Source organism: Botryllus schlosseri, chromosome 8 (genome assembly GCF_051294905.1).
Source record: "Botryllus schlosseri isolate E-star chromosome 8, Bs_hap1, whole genome shotgun sequence".
Classification (NCBI taxonomy): Eukaryota; Metazoa; Chordata; class Ascidiacea; order Stolidobranchia; family Styelidae; genus Botryllus; species Botryllus schlosseri.
In genome coordinates, this window is record NC_137243.1 from 12,416,660 (window position 1) to 12,431,125 (window position 14,466).

A 14,466-nucleotide genomic window follows, 5' to 3' on the forward strand; every position below is an offset into this window, starting at 1 on the left:
CTGTTTCCGGAATTTAGCAGCAAGTACAACTTCACCTAACAAATTTCGAAGCTGCAGTTGTCTGATTCAACCGTGACAAGAATAGTAACAGCAATGTCAGTTAATCATTTGTCGCATGTTTTGAAACACGTTGCCCCGCAGACTACTTTAACCTAGCATTGGACAAAGTCTACGGACATTGCAACGCTAATTGTATTGGGGTATTCTATCAGAGTGGATATATTTGTAGACGTAATGCTGGCTGGGCAAACGTGGGGAGAGGGGACTAGCAAACAACATCAACCATAACAAAGCTGACTTCTGTAATTATTGGTGCAGGGCATCAGCCATCATGGAAGGAAAGGAGAATGGTTAATTGGTTTGCTCAGAAATTACCCCGGACATGAGACTTCTCATATCACTGAGAGCCCAAAGTGACAATGGCCCCTGTAAAGAAAAAGTTGCCGTACTTTTATACATGCTCGCTCACGCATTGAAACAGAGAGTTCAGTTCTCTGGTGCAAGGGTTTGAAAGTGCACATACCGACTTGGGAACGAATGCAATGCACGCTTCATGAAGGGATTTACTTGTTCCGTCGGAAGATGACACAATATCGCTAGAAACAGCAACTGAAAGCTTACGAACGCTGTCCATTATGCTGTAGAATGCATACAAACTAAATGCTAGGCTATATTAGCCTAAATATAGTAGTATAGTCCACAAATATACGGTAATAATGTTCTGCGGCCCGCAGCGCTTTTTGCTGTTAAAATGCGGCCCGTTACGCAAGGAAAGTTGAGAACCCCTGCTCTATGCCATTGTTGTGCACAGCATTAAAATTCAGGCCTGCTGTTCAATTATGATTAATCAGCAGATGTGGTTGTTGCATGTATAATAGCATCTTATGAAATAGGTCGGAGCCGGAGCTACTCCTCAAATAACGGGCTCCAGCTCCGGCCAAATTTTATGTAGAGCTCCGGCTCCAGCGAAAATGCACGGCTCCGGCTCCAAAGCCCTGGTCAGTTCCCTCAGAGACCTTCACATCCATCGATGAAAAATCGTCTCATTCCCACACACCCCCACAAAGAATCACACATATGATTTGTCCATACTATTAGCTGGTTGCAGTAAATTCGTTCTGACAGCTTTGCACCATGTAAGGCACACAAGGGCACAAAAGCAAGTTTGGCTGATTTACAGACGTTGAATTTTTTTCTAGAATATGATTATCTTACATTCCTATCACTTACATCAGAAATTAAGAGCTTTCGGCACTATAACAAGATGGTGCAGTGAAATTGACCACTGAGTCACAAGTGCTAATAAAAAAGTTTGGACTGCGATAACTCTACAAGCATGATAAGAAAATTGTCTAACTATAAAGGATTTCCAAATCACCGACTCAACACTGTATTCCGGAATGAGTATGAACTGATTCGTCCAGACGTTTCCTGGATATACGATAAGCAAAATTCACGCTATGCGATATACATTTTAAGGAATTAATCCTATCGTAATTTCCAATATACAAATTGAATGCTGAATAATGAAATAGAGTATAAACGGTGCCAGTAGATTTAAAATCGCGTGCGTTGCTCAATCACATGAAAAGCCGGGACTTTGTTCCCACAAACATGCAGCACTCATTATTCCGCAAGTTCTGTAGGCTCCGTTACAAATGTCTTGCCGTTCCAGACGGATCGAAACTGCTCTACGATAGCAAACTCGCCCTGAAACAAAAAGTATAGATAGTAATACCGCATCCAGTAGGTGCCTCAGAAATCGTACAAAGTCGCCGTCTTCCTGAGGAACGGAGATGTTCATTTCCGATGATTTTGCGGAGATGATCTGGCAGTTCATAGACTCTTTGCTGAGATAGAGCTGGCAACCGTCGGTTTTTTCAATAGAAGCGGTCGGCAGCTTGCCAGTAACCTGTGTATATACGTGGGGAATAACACATATTATACAAAAATATACAGAGCATAAAGCTAGAATGAGAATATTCGGCAATCATGCCAGATCGAAAGTCACTTATTCTGAGGTTTGGCACATCTGAATTGCAGAAGTGGTCAAAAACAAAGTAACATTCAGTAGCTTTTGTCACTTGCACCACCTACTACTAGACTACTTCAGTTTTGGTCCAAACTAAACCTAGAATACTTTTTTACTTGTAAATCATTACTCCTACTTGTATTCAAGAAAAAGTTTATGACAATAATTCTACTTCAGTAACGACTTTGATCACTTTAGCTGAATTGGTGAATTGGGTTCTCACAGCAAAATCTCCCAGTAGTCCATCACAATTACCGATTACAATTATTGCAGTGGAATTTGTTGCGCTGGATTCAAATGAAAACCGATTTGGCAAAGTGTGACGTAACAATGTAATTTAAAAATAACGCCAGACAAGTTGGCGAAAATCAAATTACACGAAGAAACCCGTGGACATACACACAGCAGTATGTATTAATGAAATATTTCAATATCGCAAAGCAACTCTATATGCATAAACCTGAATTTTTCCATTAATAATCATTAATGACTGCAATATTCAAGTTCTGTATTACCTACCAGGCACCTATTAAAGGATTACAATTATGTGGAATATTAATAGATTTTCCACCGTTACGTTTATTTCGCTTCCTCTAACTCAGCCTGAAACACGGGTACAAAGACAATATAACACAGACTGCATCACGAAAGAACAATATTTTAAATCACAAGTCCTTGTTATGTCACAATATTGATTTATCGAGCGACTTCATCAGCGACGATTTTTGGACCCGTCAATTTTTCGTTTCAGCTACGACCCACGCTGATATGTAATACGAGTGAATAACGTCAAAACAACGGATAGCGCCCGCTCGAAGCAGGGTCATAGGTAAACAAGATGAAAAAATGCACGGACCTGTCCTTGGACACTCTGACAGTTGACGAACTCCAATCCAGACACGACGTTATCAAAGACAACAGCCGTTTTCTTGCAGTTGTCTAAATGAGGCAGAGAATCAGTAACGGTTCTTACGGCATTGCAGCGTTCGCGACCGTACCCAAAGTGATGGAATTGACTTTTCCCTTTACGGTCAGCGTGCAGTTGTCGCATTTGTAAACGTAGACGGTGTGCTTCATCAACGCCTCGTCGATCACAAGATCTTGTCGGCCGGAATGATATTCCTGAAAAGATAAGAACAATCGACTACTACGGTCGAGAAAAGGAACAATATCGGAGTGTGACATATCAAAGGTCATCATAAATTAGGAACTAGTTCTGCGATAAAAATTGATGCATGCGAAATATTCAGATTCGTGTCCACTTAATAAACACAAGATTTAAGGAATATCGGAAAATATAAGAATTGATATTTGTTTCAAGACTACAAATTGTTGTATTGTCATAACGCCGCACTTCCAAATACCAAAAAGAAAGTTATTTGACAAAGGGTATTGTGGTGCGGTTTTCGTGTGATCTCAAGCAGAAGTCCCTACTCTATCAGAACTACAGAAATAAGTCTCACCACTATCCATTTCTTCCCCACGAGTGCCAGTGCGGGCGTCCTGACCGGGCCGGCCGGTTTAGGCTTGGCCACGGGCGTTGGCTTGGAGGCGACAGGTTTCTTGTACGGAGCAGCAGACTGACGCAGTTTGGGATTCTTGTGCGTCTTCATGTCGTCGGTCACTTTCTTAAGACCTGGAATATTTCGTTAAACTTTTTCTGCTCACAAGAGTTGCAGATTTCAAAAACATGCCCGTTCGCAAACCATGCAAGTGAATGACCCATGATACCTGTACACACACTTCAAACTTCCAACCCGGGCAGTTATGCACCGATTGCTTCTACAAACGCATTACCAAAACGTAGGGTTGTGATATTTGTGAATAAAAATGACCCTATCAGATACATTTCATCTCGGACGTACCTTACACAGAGTCTGACCAAGGAAAAAACTCGCGACTCATCGGCAGGTTCGAAATAGCAGCACGTCTTTTCGTTGGTTGCCCGACATATGAGCATGCGACACAATGGAAAACGACAGTTCAGCATGGAACACATCAGCATGCGTCACTTCAGCATGTGACTGTGTAACCCAAAAACTTACCCTAAACCGAAACATAGCCTAACCTAACCTAGCCTAACCTAACCTAAAGCCTAACCATAACCCAACCATAAATCCAACCTTAACCTAACCCTAACTCGTAATTTAACCCACATGTTCATGTGTCGCATGCCAAATTGTCGCATGCCGAAGTCTCGCATGCTGTAATGTCACATGCTCATATGTCCATGGACCCTTTTCGTTAGCTGCATCACTACGTCTTACCATAACAGCCGGTAATTCAAGTACAGTCCCAGGGTCGCCTCAATTCCAGTTATCATACCTGACGTGACAGCCGCTCCCTTATTGAGGTCTTGCAACAGGGCGGATACGTCGGCCTGAGCCTGCTGGGGCGCGGGAGGTGCTGCTGAAGCCGCCGGCGGTGGTGGCGGAGGAGGTGGGGCACCTGGGGCTGCAGCTGCACTGGCTGTCGCCGGAGGGCCCTGATCAAAAATCGAATATTCGAAGTTTGAAATTTCAAATTGTTGAAGCTTCAAGGTACGATAGTACTGTTGTTAGGTTAATGCGATTCACGGATTACTTTGAGAAGTTCGAGAAGCACGTTGAGTGCGAAAGGTCCAATACTGGACAACACAACAGTGTCATCAGCATCGAAAAAGGAGAGGCATTTTTGGAAAAGCCACAAAGTTTTATCACAAAACAAAGGTTTTGCTAACATATACGGTATTCAAGAGCATTGTATGAACGAATTGACTTAGCGCTGGTTAGCAATGTTCCACAACATCGCTATATGTCACAACAGAATCGCAAAATTGTAACGTGAGTTAGTAATTGAGCGCACATAATATCCGGCACCAAAATTTGTCGGGCGTCAGATATACCCCCGACAGAGGTACAATATATTTTCCAGCATAAGGCATTTGACACTTGTCTTTGTCTCGGATGCAAATCAGATACCAAAGTCTCCCAGCACGACTTCACTTCAAACGAGCGGTATATTCGGGAAGTTTTGAAAGCTATCAGCTGCATCCTGAAAGGTTATCGGGTAGATGAAGCTTGCATCCATATTGACCGTTTCGTGGGTTACGCCACTTCTTTATCGCAGGCAAGACCACTTCACATGAAGTGACGAGGGTAGCTGATGTGAAATGTGAGCTCCATAGATTATGGCACACATGCAGAGATTGTATAGCATGCACGGCAACTCGTATTTCACATGCCAAGGCCAACGAGTGTAACGGCCCCATACCAAGTCCCAATGATCCATCAACCCAAGTCAAAACAAGCGAAAACACGACAAGAATGTCCGACAATCGAGTATGTGACCCAGTGTATATTGCGGAACTTCATCACATTCTAACTGGTGCACTTCCAAGTTACAACGGCAAAGTCTATGGTACGAAAGATTTTGACTTATAACACAGATTTCGGCCTCACGATGACATGAAACTATGAGATAAATCAATTTGAAAGCCTTTAAAAAATACTGAATTTATGACGTGTACCTATTTTTTTGGTCACATGATTTTCAATTTTGTACCAGGGATATTATACAGTGGCGTATAGCAGCTGTGAAGATAAGGAGTAGTGCTATGTACAATTATCAAGTGATATCAAGGTTGTTCTCAACATACCTAGAAGCGAATTCCCCAATTATTCGGACATTCCTACGCATTCTCACACTCGTCTTACCCTTAGTAATATTCAAACCCTTGGAATTGATTTCGGAAAACAACGCCTTCGAAGCCCCGTGTTTAGAGATATCGCTGGTCCCGGCGCTGGTGGGCATCGATGGCACCGGAGGGGCAGGTGGGGGAGGCGGCGGGACACCGACAGAGGCCGGAGTTAGTGGATTCGAAGCGCTAACCTGACACGGACGATCTGGATTTTGTGGAGCCGGACGGTGGTCAAATTTCACACCCCTCAAGCGGTCCGGCTTGTTCGGCAAAGCCGGTTTGGGGGGACCGGGTACAAACACTGACGCCTTGAAATAAGAATGCACTGCAAATAATACTCTAATAAAACAACATAAAACGCCCCGTGATCAGCTGATATAAAATAGCATCAACGTAAATACCAATAGATCACAGCGAATGCGTATAGGTTACCATGTTATGGTATCCTCGTTATACAGTACAGTATAAGTAGTAACCTTACATTTTTATTCCAAGAGACTCCCGTCGTATGGTACTTCTTCACGTAGTCAAAGAGAGCGGTGAAAATAGGCAGATACGACTTTACCCAATCTTTGTCTTGTCTTTCTCTAAAGGAAGGTTCAAGCTTAAGTGTGATGTAATGGCCAACCGGCGAGGCGCCGAGAAGCTATAAAATCTAGATTGAATGGTGTAGTCTCAGTCTAGTTCTAAAATGTGGTAATATAATGGAACAGAACCATAGGAGTTTGAGTAACACAACTAAGCCGTGAATATTGTACCAACCTAAATAAGCCGATTGAACGTTGTCACTCATCAATTATCGAGTAGCTGAGACACTCACACTTCCATTTGTTTTCCAAGCAAAAGGCTAGTGTTGGTAAGATAAGGTTATGTAACAGTAACAGGGCTCAAAACACGTATACTCCTACCGGAGTTTCGTTCTCGGCAACATATATTACATTTGTGGGATGCATTACGACGATGGCCCGTATAGTGTCATCATGGTGACGTTGTATTTTGCCGAGTTCTCTGGTGTGATGTGACTGCGCATTTGCGCAAGCTACTTAATCTCAAATTTACAATTCCAACTCTATACATGCTTTTTTGGGTTCAAGGATACGAGCAAACTTGGCATGGAAAGCAGGTACTACAGCTCCAAACGTATATGTAGATATACCATGACATTGCTACGACGATAATATGGATGTATGCCAGAAAACGTTTCATTTGATATTAGTCAGTTTAACTTCAACGACCCCGGATTTGCAAATGAATGCAAGCACAGAGCATATACATTACACACACATTTTCATGAAAAGCTCAGGACCGAGACCACTGATCAATAGGGCGATTATTTTTCGACCTAAATAACAGAAGATTTTGCACTAAAAAATGAAAATTTTGACTTAGTTTGACATTAAACAACTTGATTTTGACAAATTTTGCACTCAATTATTCAAAGTAGGCATTGCTGCACACAATGCTGAAATTGCAGTACTTTTCTACATTTGTGGTTGGAACTGAATGCCCTTACGAAGTAGCTTGGCAAGAATGAAGAAAAACGTTCAATGGAAGCAGCTGTTCTCTGGCAGCATTGAAGTTCGGTGTATACTGCTAGAGTGTCAGTGACACATCTGTTGCTTCATACCGACAATTCGACCTTTTTAGACCGCAACCCAATTCTGAGTTTAGTCAACATATCGTGATCCGCCCAAATGTTGAGGACCACTGTGATATAAGAACCAATGTCCACCACGCTGTCAAGTTTCATACACAGTGAGATATCGGCATGAACTTGGAATTCAAACTTGAAACTTTGCACCTACTAAAAATTTTACGCGTTTTTAGGTGTGCTGTTCATCACATCATGTCAACTTAGTTGTTTTATTCGATGATTTATGATTCACAACGAGTAGACAATTGGCCATCTACAACAGTAAGCCTAGCTATAAACAAGGTGTAAATGTCAAACGAAAAGTTCACCGGGGGTGCAACTCTACGACACCAAGAAATGCATTTTGCAAAAAAATTTTGATTACGTAATTAATCGTAAAAAATTTTGACAATTTTTGACCTAACGCTAAGATTTTGACGAAATTTCGACTGTTTTTGTAATGTCAAAAAATAATTGCCCTACTGATCACATATAATAGGCCTACCATTTAACTGCAACTTACTATCGAAAATTACTAAATATAGTAAACCTGTCGTGCCATTCCAGATACATACATTAATGACAGCCAGATGACTCACTTGAGAATTCTGTTGGTGTAGAACTGAGCCCCCTCTCCGGTGGCCTTCACGTAAGGAGCAGGCGCCGGAGATACCGCGACCCAACCAAAAGCCCCAACACCCTCGTTGACAGCTCCGGTGTAGTTACTGTAATCTCGGTCTTTGAAGTTTTTGTCCTTGATCTGCCCCACTTCCGCGATGAGTTCGGTCAAAGGTTTGAATAATTTCGCCAACTCGTCCTGATTAAATATTAATGCGTGTCTCAGACAACAGCGCCGCAACTTGAACAGAAATCGAACTCAAACCTGTTTTGGTTGCGAATGCTTCGATGCAATAACGAGAAACCTTTTTTGCTCCACAGTTACTTTTTTCAAAGCGGCCGCCTAAATAACCAAAAGAAACAATTTCATATTTTCCAGTACACCACACAGTAATCACACACCCAATAATCCAATATATTCCTGTAGTCATATACATGTCAACAGGCATGCAAGATAATAAGATATCACATATATCTGTCTACGAATACCAGCCCCATTTAAAAAAAATCGCACTTGTGAATGGGGGTAATCACTTGTGATTTGACTAAACATTTTGAGATTGGTCACTGTACTTCCACTCAAGTTTTCAGTCGTAAAATCGAATCAAAAAATTTCACAAGTCTCACACAATGCACCAATCCTGTACATCGCGATATCGCGTGTCATGGTATTCACAGGAAGAAAAACCACAGAATATGGAAACAACACTCAGAGTCAAGGCAATGGAAATTTATCACAACTTCTATCGGAAAAAGTTCAATTCTACAGTCCACATTGTTCGTGTAATTAAAATGGAAGCTTGCCAATGGCAGTTGAATATTACAATACTTTGCTAAAACGCTGCCACCATCCAAAGACAATGCTGTCACCAATTTCCAGATGCTTCACAACAAATCAAGGTTTCATTGTAAGCAAGGTGTTAAGAAAGCATGAAACTGAAATAATTCGAATTCAGGAATCTAATACTTAATTTTAGAATTTCGAATCCTAATTATCATCAGGCTACGGTTACGTCTTGGCTTGGAGGTACTCCAAAATTTGTCAAAATCTGGGCAAATGAACAAAATGTCTACAACGAAATATATTGCAGTTATTCCACGAGATATTGGAGATCCTCTCGGACATATAGTAGTGCACTAATTTTATCCATCTTGTATGAGCACATGCCCAGGCTAGATCCTCTACATTTTCATGAGACTTTTATAACATACAATGAACTTGCAATGGTGCCTGATATCATTTGCCGTTGTATTAAATTGACTTCTCCAAGTAATTCTGACACATTCTTCTACCTCATGGCTATTTGATATGACTCAGTTACTAGGAAGATAGCAGATAGCTGAATCAGGGTTCCTCACAATGCAAGCTCCTGCTAGATGAATATTGAACGGTTATAAAAGACAGCATTGGCCATAATTTACATGAAATTTTACTGATATTTCTATCTTTTCAATACAGTCACACAATTTCAAGTGTGGTCAACATTCGCTATTTCATCAACTGCTATCCATCATTAGCCGGATCAAGAGATGGTGACCTCACTTAAGATCGCACAAATTGCAGTTTATTTTGTGGTAATTGTGGTAATAAGTCGGCTCTGTCATGCGAGAAAATCTCCCATCGTGCAGGATTTATTTCAAAAAATGCACAGAGATTCCATCCAGGTAGTAACAGTATCTCTGGTAATTGGTAATTGAGAGATTGTGATATGCTAAAAACAACGGAGCAGAGAAACCGAGAGCCGCAACACACAGCATGTACTCACAGCTTCTTTAACTAAAGCAGATTCAACCTTTGCAGAGGCAGCAACGAAAGGATCCACATATTGCGCAACAAATTCGTCGTATGCACTCAAAAACTCTGGTACTTCACCATCTCCATCACCTGAAGAGCAGGATCATTGACAGTGCAACAGCTCTTTAGTAATAAAAGATAAAATCAGCTGTAATGTGGCAGTTTGGATTGTAAGCCTAAATCAGAATGGTGGATAAAATGACGACTAAAAAACATGCAATGATCTGGATATATCAATAAATAATATATACCATACTGGCATACACATGACTGATGAACGTAAGACAATGACATTATAATTTTGTTTTGTTACCGTACTAATTTTGCAGATAATTTTATCAAAATTAGAGCTATCAATTTTCTTGCTTACCGGCACCAGACCCAGATTTTGAGGCAACACTCTCCAGCCGAGTTGTAACTGCTTCCAATCTTGATACGAGTCCAGCTAAGTCAGCAGACATGATGATGTACAATACTTTAGTATGATAAAAACTAGACAGTAGTTACTGAAAGGTGGCAGTACTAGATAATTAGGTAGATATATATGCGAAGCGTGTGAATTGAGTCACTTATGCAAGAAAACAGCAACAAGAATAAGAAAAGTCATAACCAAAACTCTGCTCTGAACTAAAGATCATTTCAAGACACGCCTAGCCATCAGCTGTTCGCAAGCTACACAAAAGGAAATAGCAAACTCCATCAAGCGTGAAATCCAGCATACCACTGACCTATGTAAACACAGATGAGCGACGAGCGTAGCTCCATCAATCCAGATTGCATCGCTGAGTGCAATGATGAAACGATGAAATTAATAGTGAACGAAACTGAAATGAAGTTAAGAAAATTAGACAATAGCATTAGCATGATGAATGATTGAAGCAGTTTCCTCGCCAGTGGCCACTCAGCATTACCATTTGTTGAGTTCAAAAGTGGTGAGTAACGAAGTAGCCTACTCAAGTATGTGTGCCTACTTACACTACTTACACAAGTGTTTATGTGATATGACTAATTACACTTCTACTTGAATAGTTTCCAGGAGAAAATACACACTTTGGATTTTTAAATTAGTTTTGGGATAAGTTTACATCACTACGCCCGGGTTCCTCTTCCCCCGCGACGCTTTTCTTACGACGACAAAAAATCCCAGAAAAAGTCACGATAAAAGAACTCACTCACAAAGAATGAAAAGAGCAAGAAAGAGCCTACAAAGAACTTGACATCGGGCACTAGGTGGATGCCAGTTCACGAGATCATTACTGCTGGTCGTTCAGCATCCTCCTATCTGTTCATTACATCCCATTGTGTATTATCGCATTGTTCATTGTGTGTCTTGTTCAGATGAAAATATAATCTGATGACTATTATTACTATTATTATTATTATTATGAAATAAAGATGTGGTCAAAGTAGTCAAGAAAGCTACTCAAGCGCAAGTAGAAGCAGTAATGAAATAATCTACTCAAGTACGAGTAGAAGTACTTCTACTCGTTCGCATGCACTGTCAAAAGCTGCAAATGGCCCTATGTGGAAGGTGTAGAGAGCAGTGTTGAGATGACTCGAGTCATGACTTGACTCGAGTCACTTTTTTCGTATGACAAATTGACTTGACTCGAGTCACTTTGTTAAAATGACTTGACTTGATTTGACTCGGCGTATCAGAAATGTTGATTGACTCGTGACTCGAAGCAAAATTCACGAGTCAATTTCAAGTCATCAAGCAATCGATGTCGATAAAATCACAGTATCTTGCAATCGGATTGTTCGCGAAACGCTGGTGTGACCCGTGGGAGCGACCAATTATTCAATGATCGTGCGTTTTACTGAGCCTCCATTGTTCTCTCACAAATAAATTGACCGCTTACGAAGTTATCTAAGCTTACAGCTTTCGCTGTCGTAAAATAGTATAGTAAAGTAATTTATTAGAAAAATGTATATTACTGTTTTCTGTACCTGAACCAAAACTTTTGTTTTATTGAAATTGAATTCGAATATAGTTTATGTAGTCCTCGACCATTGGCGCAGGCTCGAATTGAATCATCAATTTGTAAATGGGTAATGTATTGCATCTTATCAATTCATTTCTCTATTCTCTATTTTGGCCGGTAACTATAAACTGAGGCTATGCAATTACTTAACGCAGTTTGGCATTTGTACGTACATGTAAGCGATACAGCGTCTTTTTGCGTGTATAATAGGGTTGTCCAAAATTTCAAAATTTTCAAAAATGCCGCGTGATTGTGTCTCATTCTATAGATTATTGATTATTGATACACTGTATAACCTTCATATTCGTTCATCGGTGCAGAATCAATGACCAGGCAATCTGTATTTCAGAGAGCTAGCAAAATGAAATGGCGTAGGCATGCCTCATACTTCGAAAAGGCAACTTGACTTGAAATTTGACTTGACTCGTGACTTGACTTGACTTGACTCGACTTGACTCCAGTCACCTCCAAAAATCGAGTGACTTGACTTGACTCGAGTCACCTTCGAAAATCGATTGACTTGACTTGACTCGAGTCAAAATGTGCAATGACTCGAAATGACTCGTGACTCGAAGGTAGTGACTTGATCCCAACACTGGTAGTGAGCTTGATTCATATTGATGCGGTGTCCGGACAATACCGAGAAAACCATTACCGAGAATGCCATTACCGAGAATGGACACCACCGAGAATGGACATTACCGAGAATGGACACCACAGAGAATGGACATTACCGAGTATGAACACCACCGAGAATGGACATTACCGAGAATGCAATATATGCAATGCAGGCATGTTATGCATATGCACAGGCCGTGTGAGTGCATCACGGCGTTGCCACATCCGGTATCGATGCTCAGGTATCAATTTCTCGACAATGTCAGTCCCAGTAAGCTATATTCTTGACATTGGCCATTCTCGGTAATGTCCATTCTCGGTGGTGTCCATTCTCGGTAATGACCATTCTCGGTAATGTCCGTTCTCGGTAATGTCCATTCTCGGTAATGGCATTCTCGGTAATGTCCATTCTCGGTAATGGTTTTCTCGGTATTGGTATAGAACCTATTGATGCATCCCAGGAGGTGTCAATTTTTGACACAACAAGCATTCGTCCACATCATAGGATGTAAATGATAGTATTGATATGGAAATGTGATATTAATCCTTTGTTTACTCGAACACCCCATCTAGAGATTATCATGGCATGGCACCCTGCCCCATATTATAAGCCCGCTAGTTCAATTGACGAGCAATACGGAGAAGTTGTGTCGGATACGGCTTTGACACTCTGCGCGATTAGTAAACGTTAATTAAAAATATGGCAGATCGTAAAAATGCCATATAGTGTATAGCTTTATTTTCGGAAAATATAAGGCATTACCACACTTCCTTTTATACTTTAACATGCGTACTATCCAAACAAAAGAACCGAAACTATAATTAGAACTCAACGTATACCACTCACAATTGAAAGAAAAATACAAATACTGTTTCTAAAAATCGGAAAATATATTACATGTCTTTTGACTAGAAAGTTTCAACAGTGGTCTGCTAAAACAGGTGTAACGTTAAAAAAAAAGGTCAAAGTTCACTTAATTGCTAAATTGTGAAACGATAGTTTCCAACGTTATGGGGGACATACTTAATGTGATGAAATATTTGATATAGGCGACAATCCGGTGTGAACAGAACCACGGAATCCGGTATCCAAATTATATTCAGCGATACTTTCGTTAAAACATAATTGTCACTGCATATCTACTGTGCGCGAAGCGCAACGAAAATCTTGGGTATTACATGACTTTTATGAAAATTAAATGTTGGTACTACGTGGAAACAGCCTCGAAATTCTTTAGGCTGTATTCCTTATCGGGGGATTAAACTACTTCTACTTGACAAACTGAAAATAGCGAAAAAGTAAGTAAGTACGTCACAAACTATTACGAAGTAGAAGTAGCGACAAAAAGATCTACTTGAGTAAGTACCAGGAGTAGAGGAATACTACTTGATTACTTCGAAAAAGTAGAAGTACTTCGTTACTGCGACCACCTCTGATGAGATATAGCTATCATGCAGTAAGTACTATTTCTTCGAAGATTTTTAACTTGTATCATGGTAATTGAATATTTTATTTCGAAAATTGGACATATTTTAGGGTTACCTACCATAATTCCTCTTTTAAGAGGATTTGTCCACTTTTTTGACTTTTTTGAAAGTGTCCTCGGAGGACGCCCAAATATCCTATTTCTTGAGATTTTGTCCTCTTTATTGAGAATGATGGCTATATATAGGGCAAAATTCGACTGATATACAGTAAATCAGCACTGACGTAACGCTCTCCGGCGGCTATGTCGGGAGTTGGGCCGGAAAGTTGATTCTTTTTTAGTCAACCAACTGATAACGTTAAAGAAAAAGTGTATTTGGGGAGCTGAGCCAGAAAGTTGACCTTTTTTGACCTTTTATTTATTTATTTATTTTTAGTCAATTGACCGCGCAGTGCAAAAAAAATGCCATTTTGACAAAATTTTCCTCTGGTATTGCAAGTCTGGAAATTTGGAAAAAGTGTCCTGTTTTCAGATTTCCAAAATGTGGTAACCCTAACATATTTGCATTATCAGTCATTTTGTCTATACCCACGATGATGCATATTCCAATTTTGGAAGTATAGCCAGTAGCCACCTCCGATTGCTGACTACTATGTGACGCCTCGACCAAATCTACTCT

General features: G+C 40.5%; 1 protein-coding gene across 2 annotated transcripts; it reads right to left on the reverse strand.

Annotated features, from left to right (window-relative positions):
* Positions 1-1,078: 1,078 nt before the first annotated feature.
* Positions 1,079-10,289, reverse strand: LOC145444719 (adenylyl cyclase-associated protein 2-like). Of its 2 annotated transcripts, XM_080322727.1 has the most exons (12): positions 10,128-10,289; positions 9,729-9,847; positions 8,228-8,305; positions 7,944-8,161; positions 6,193-6,298; positions 5,903-6,019; positions 4,358-4,517; positions 3,496-3,668; positions 3,031-3,154; positions 2,889-2,971; positions 1,769-1,912; positions 1,079-1,710 (listed from the first exon to the last, which is right to left on the reverse strand). In XM_080322727.1, exons 1-12 carry the CDS (start codon positions 10,216-10,218, stop codon positions 1,627-1,629), a joined length of 1,497 nt encoding a protein of 498 aa, XP_080178853.1. In that variant the 5' UTR covers positions 10,219-10,289; the 3' UTR covers positions 1,079-1,626. The 2 variants fall into 2 exon arrangements, with proteins under 2 accessions (XP_080178853.1, XP_080178854.1); XM_080322728.1 differs by lacking the exon at positions 5,903-6,019 and having other exon boundaries at positions 10,128-10,288.
* Between the last annotated feature and the right edge of the window lie 4,177 nt (positions 10,290-14,466).

Coding starts and splice junctions, on each gene's coding strand:
- LOC145444719 (XM_080322727.1), bottom strand. CDS start 10,218: ATGTCTGCTGACTTAGCTGGACTCGTATCAAGATTGGAAGCAGTTACA. Junction 6,299..7,943: donor TACACCAACAGAATTCTCAA/GTGAGTCATCTG, acceptor ACCTTCCTTTAG/AGAAAGACAAGACAAAGATT. Junction 1,711..1,768: donor CTCAGGAAGACGGCGACTTT/GTACGATTTCTG, acceptor TTTTTGTTTCAG/GGCGAGTTTGCTATCGTAGA.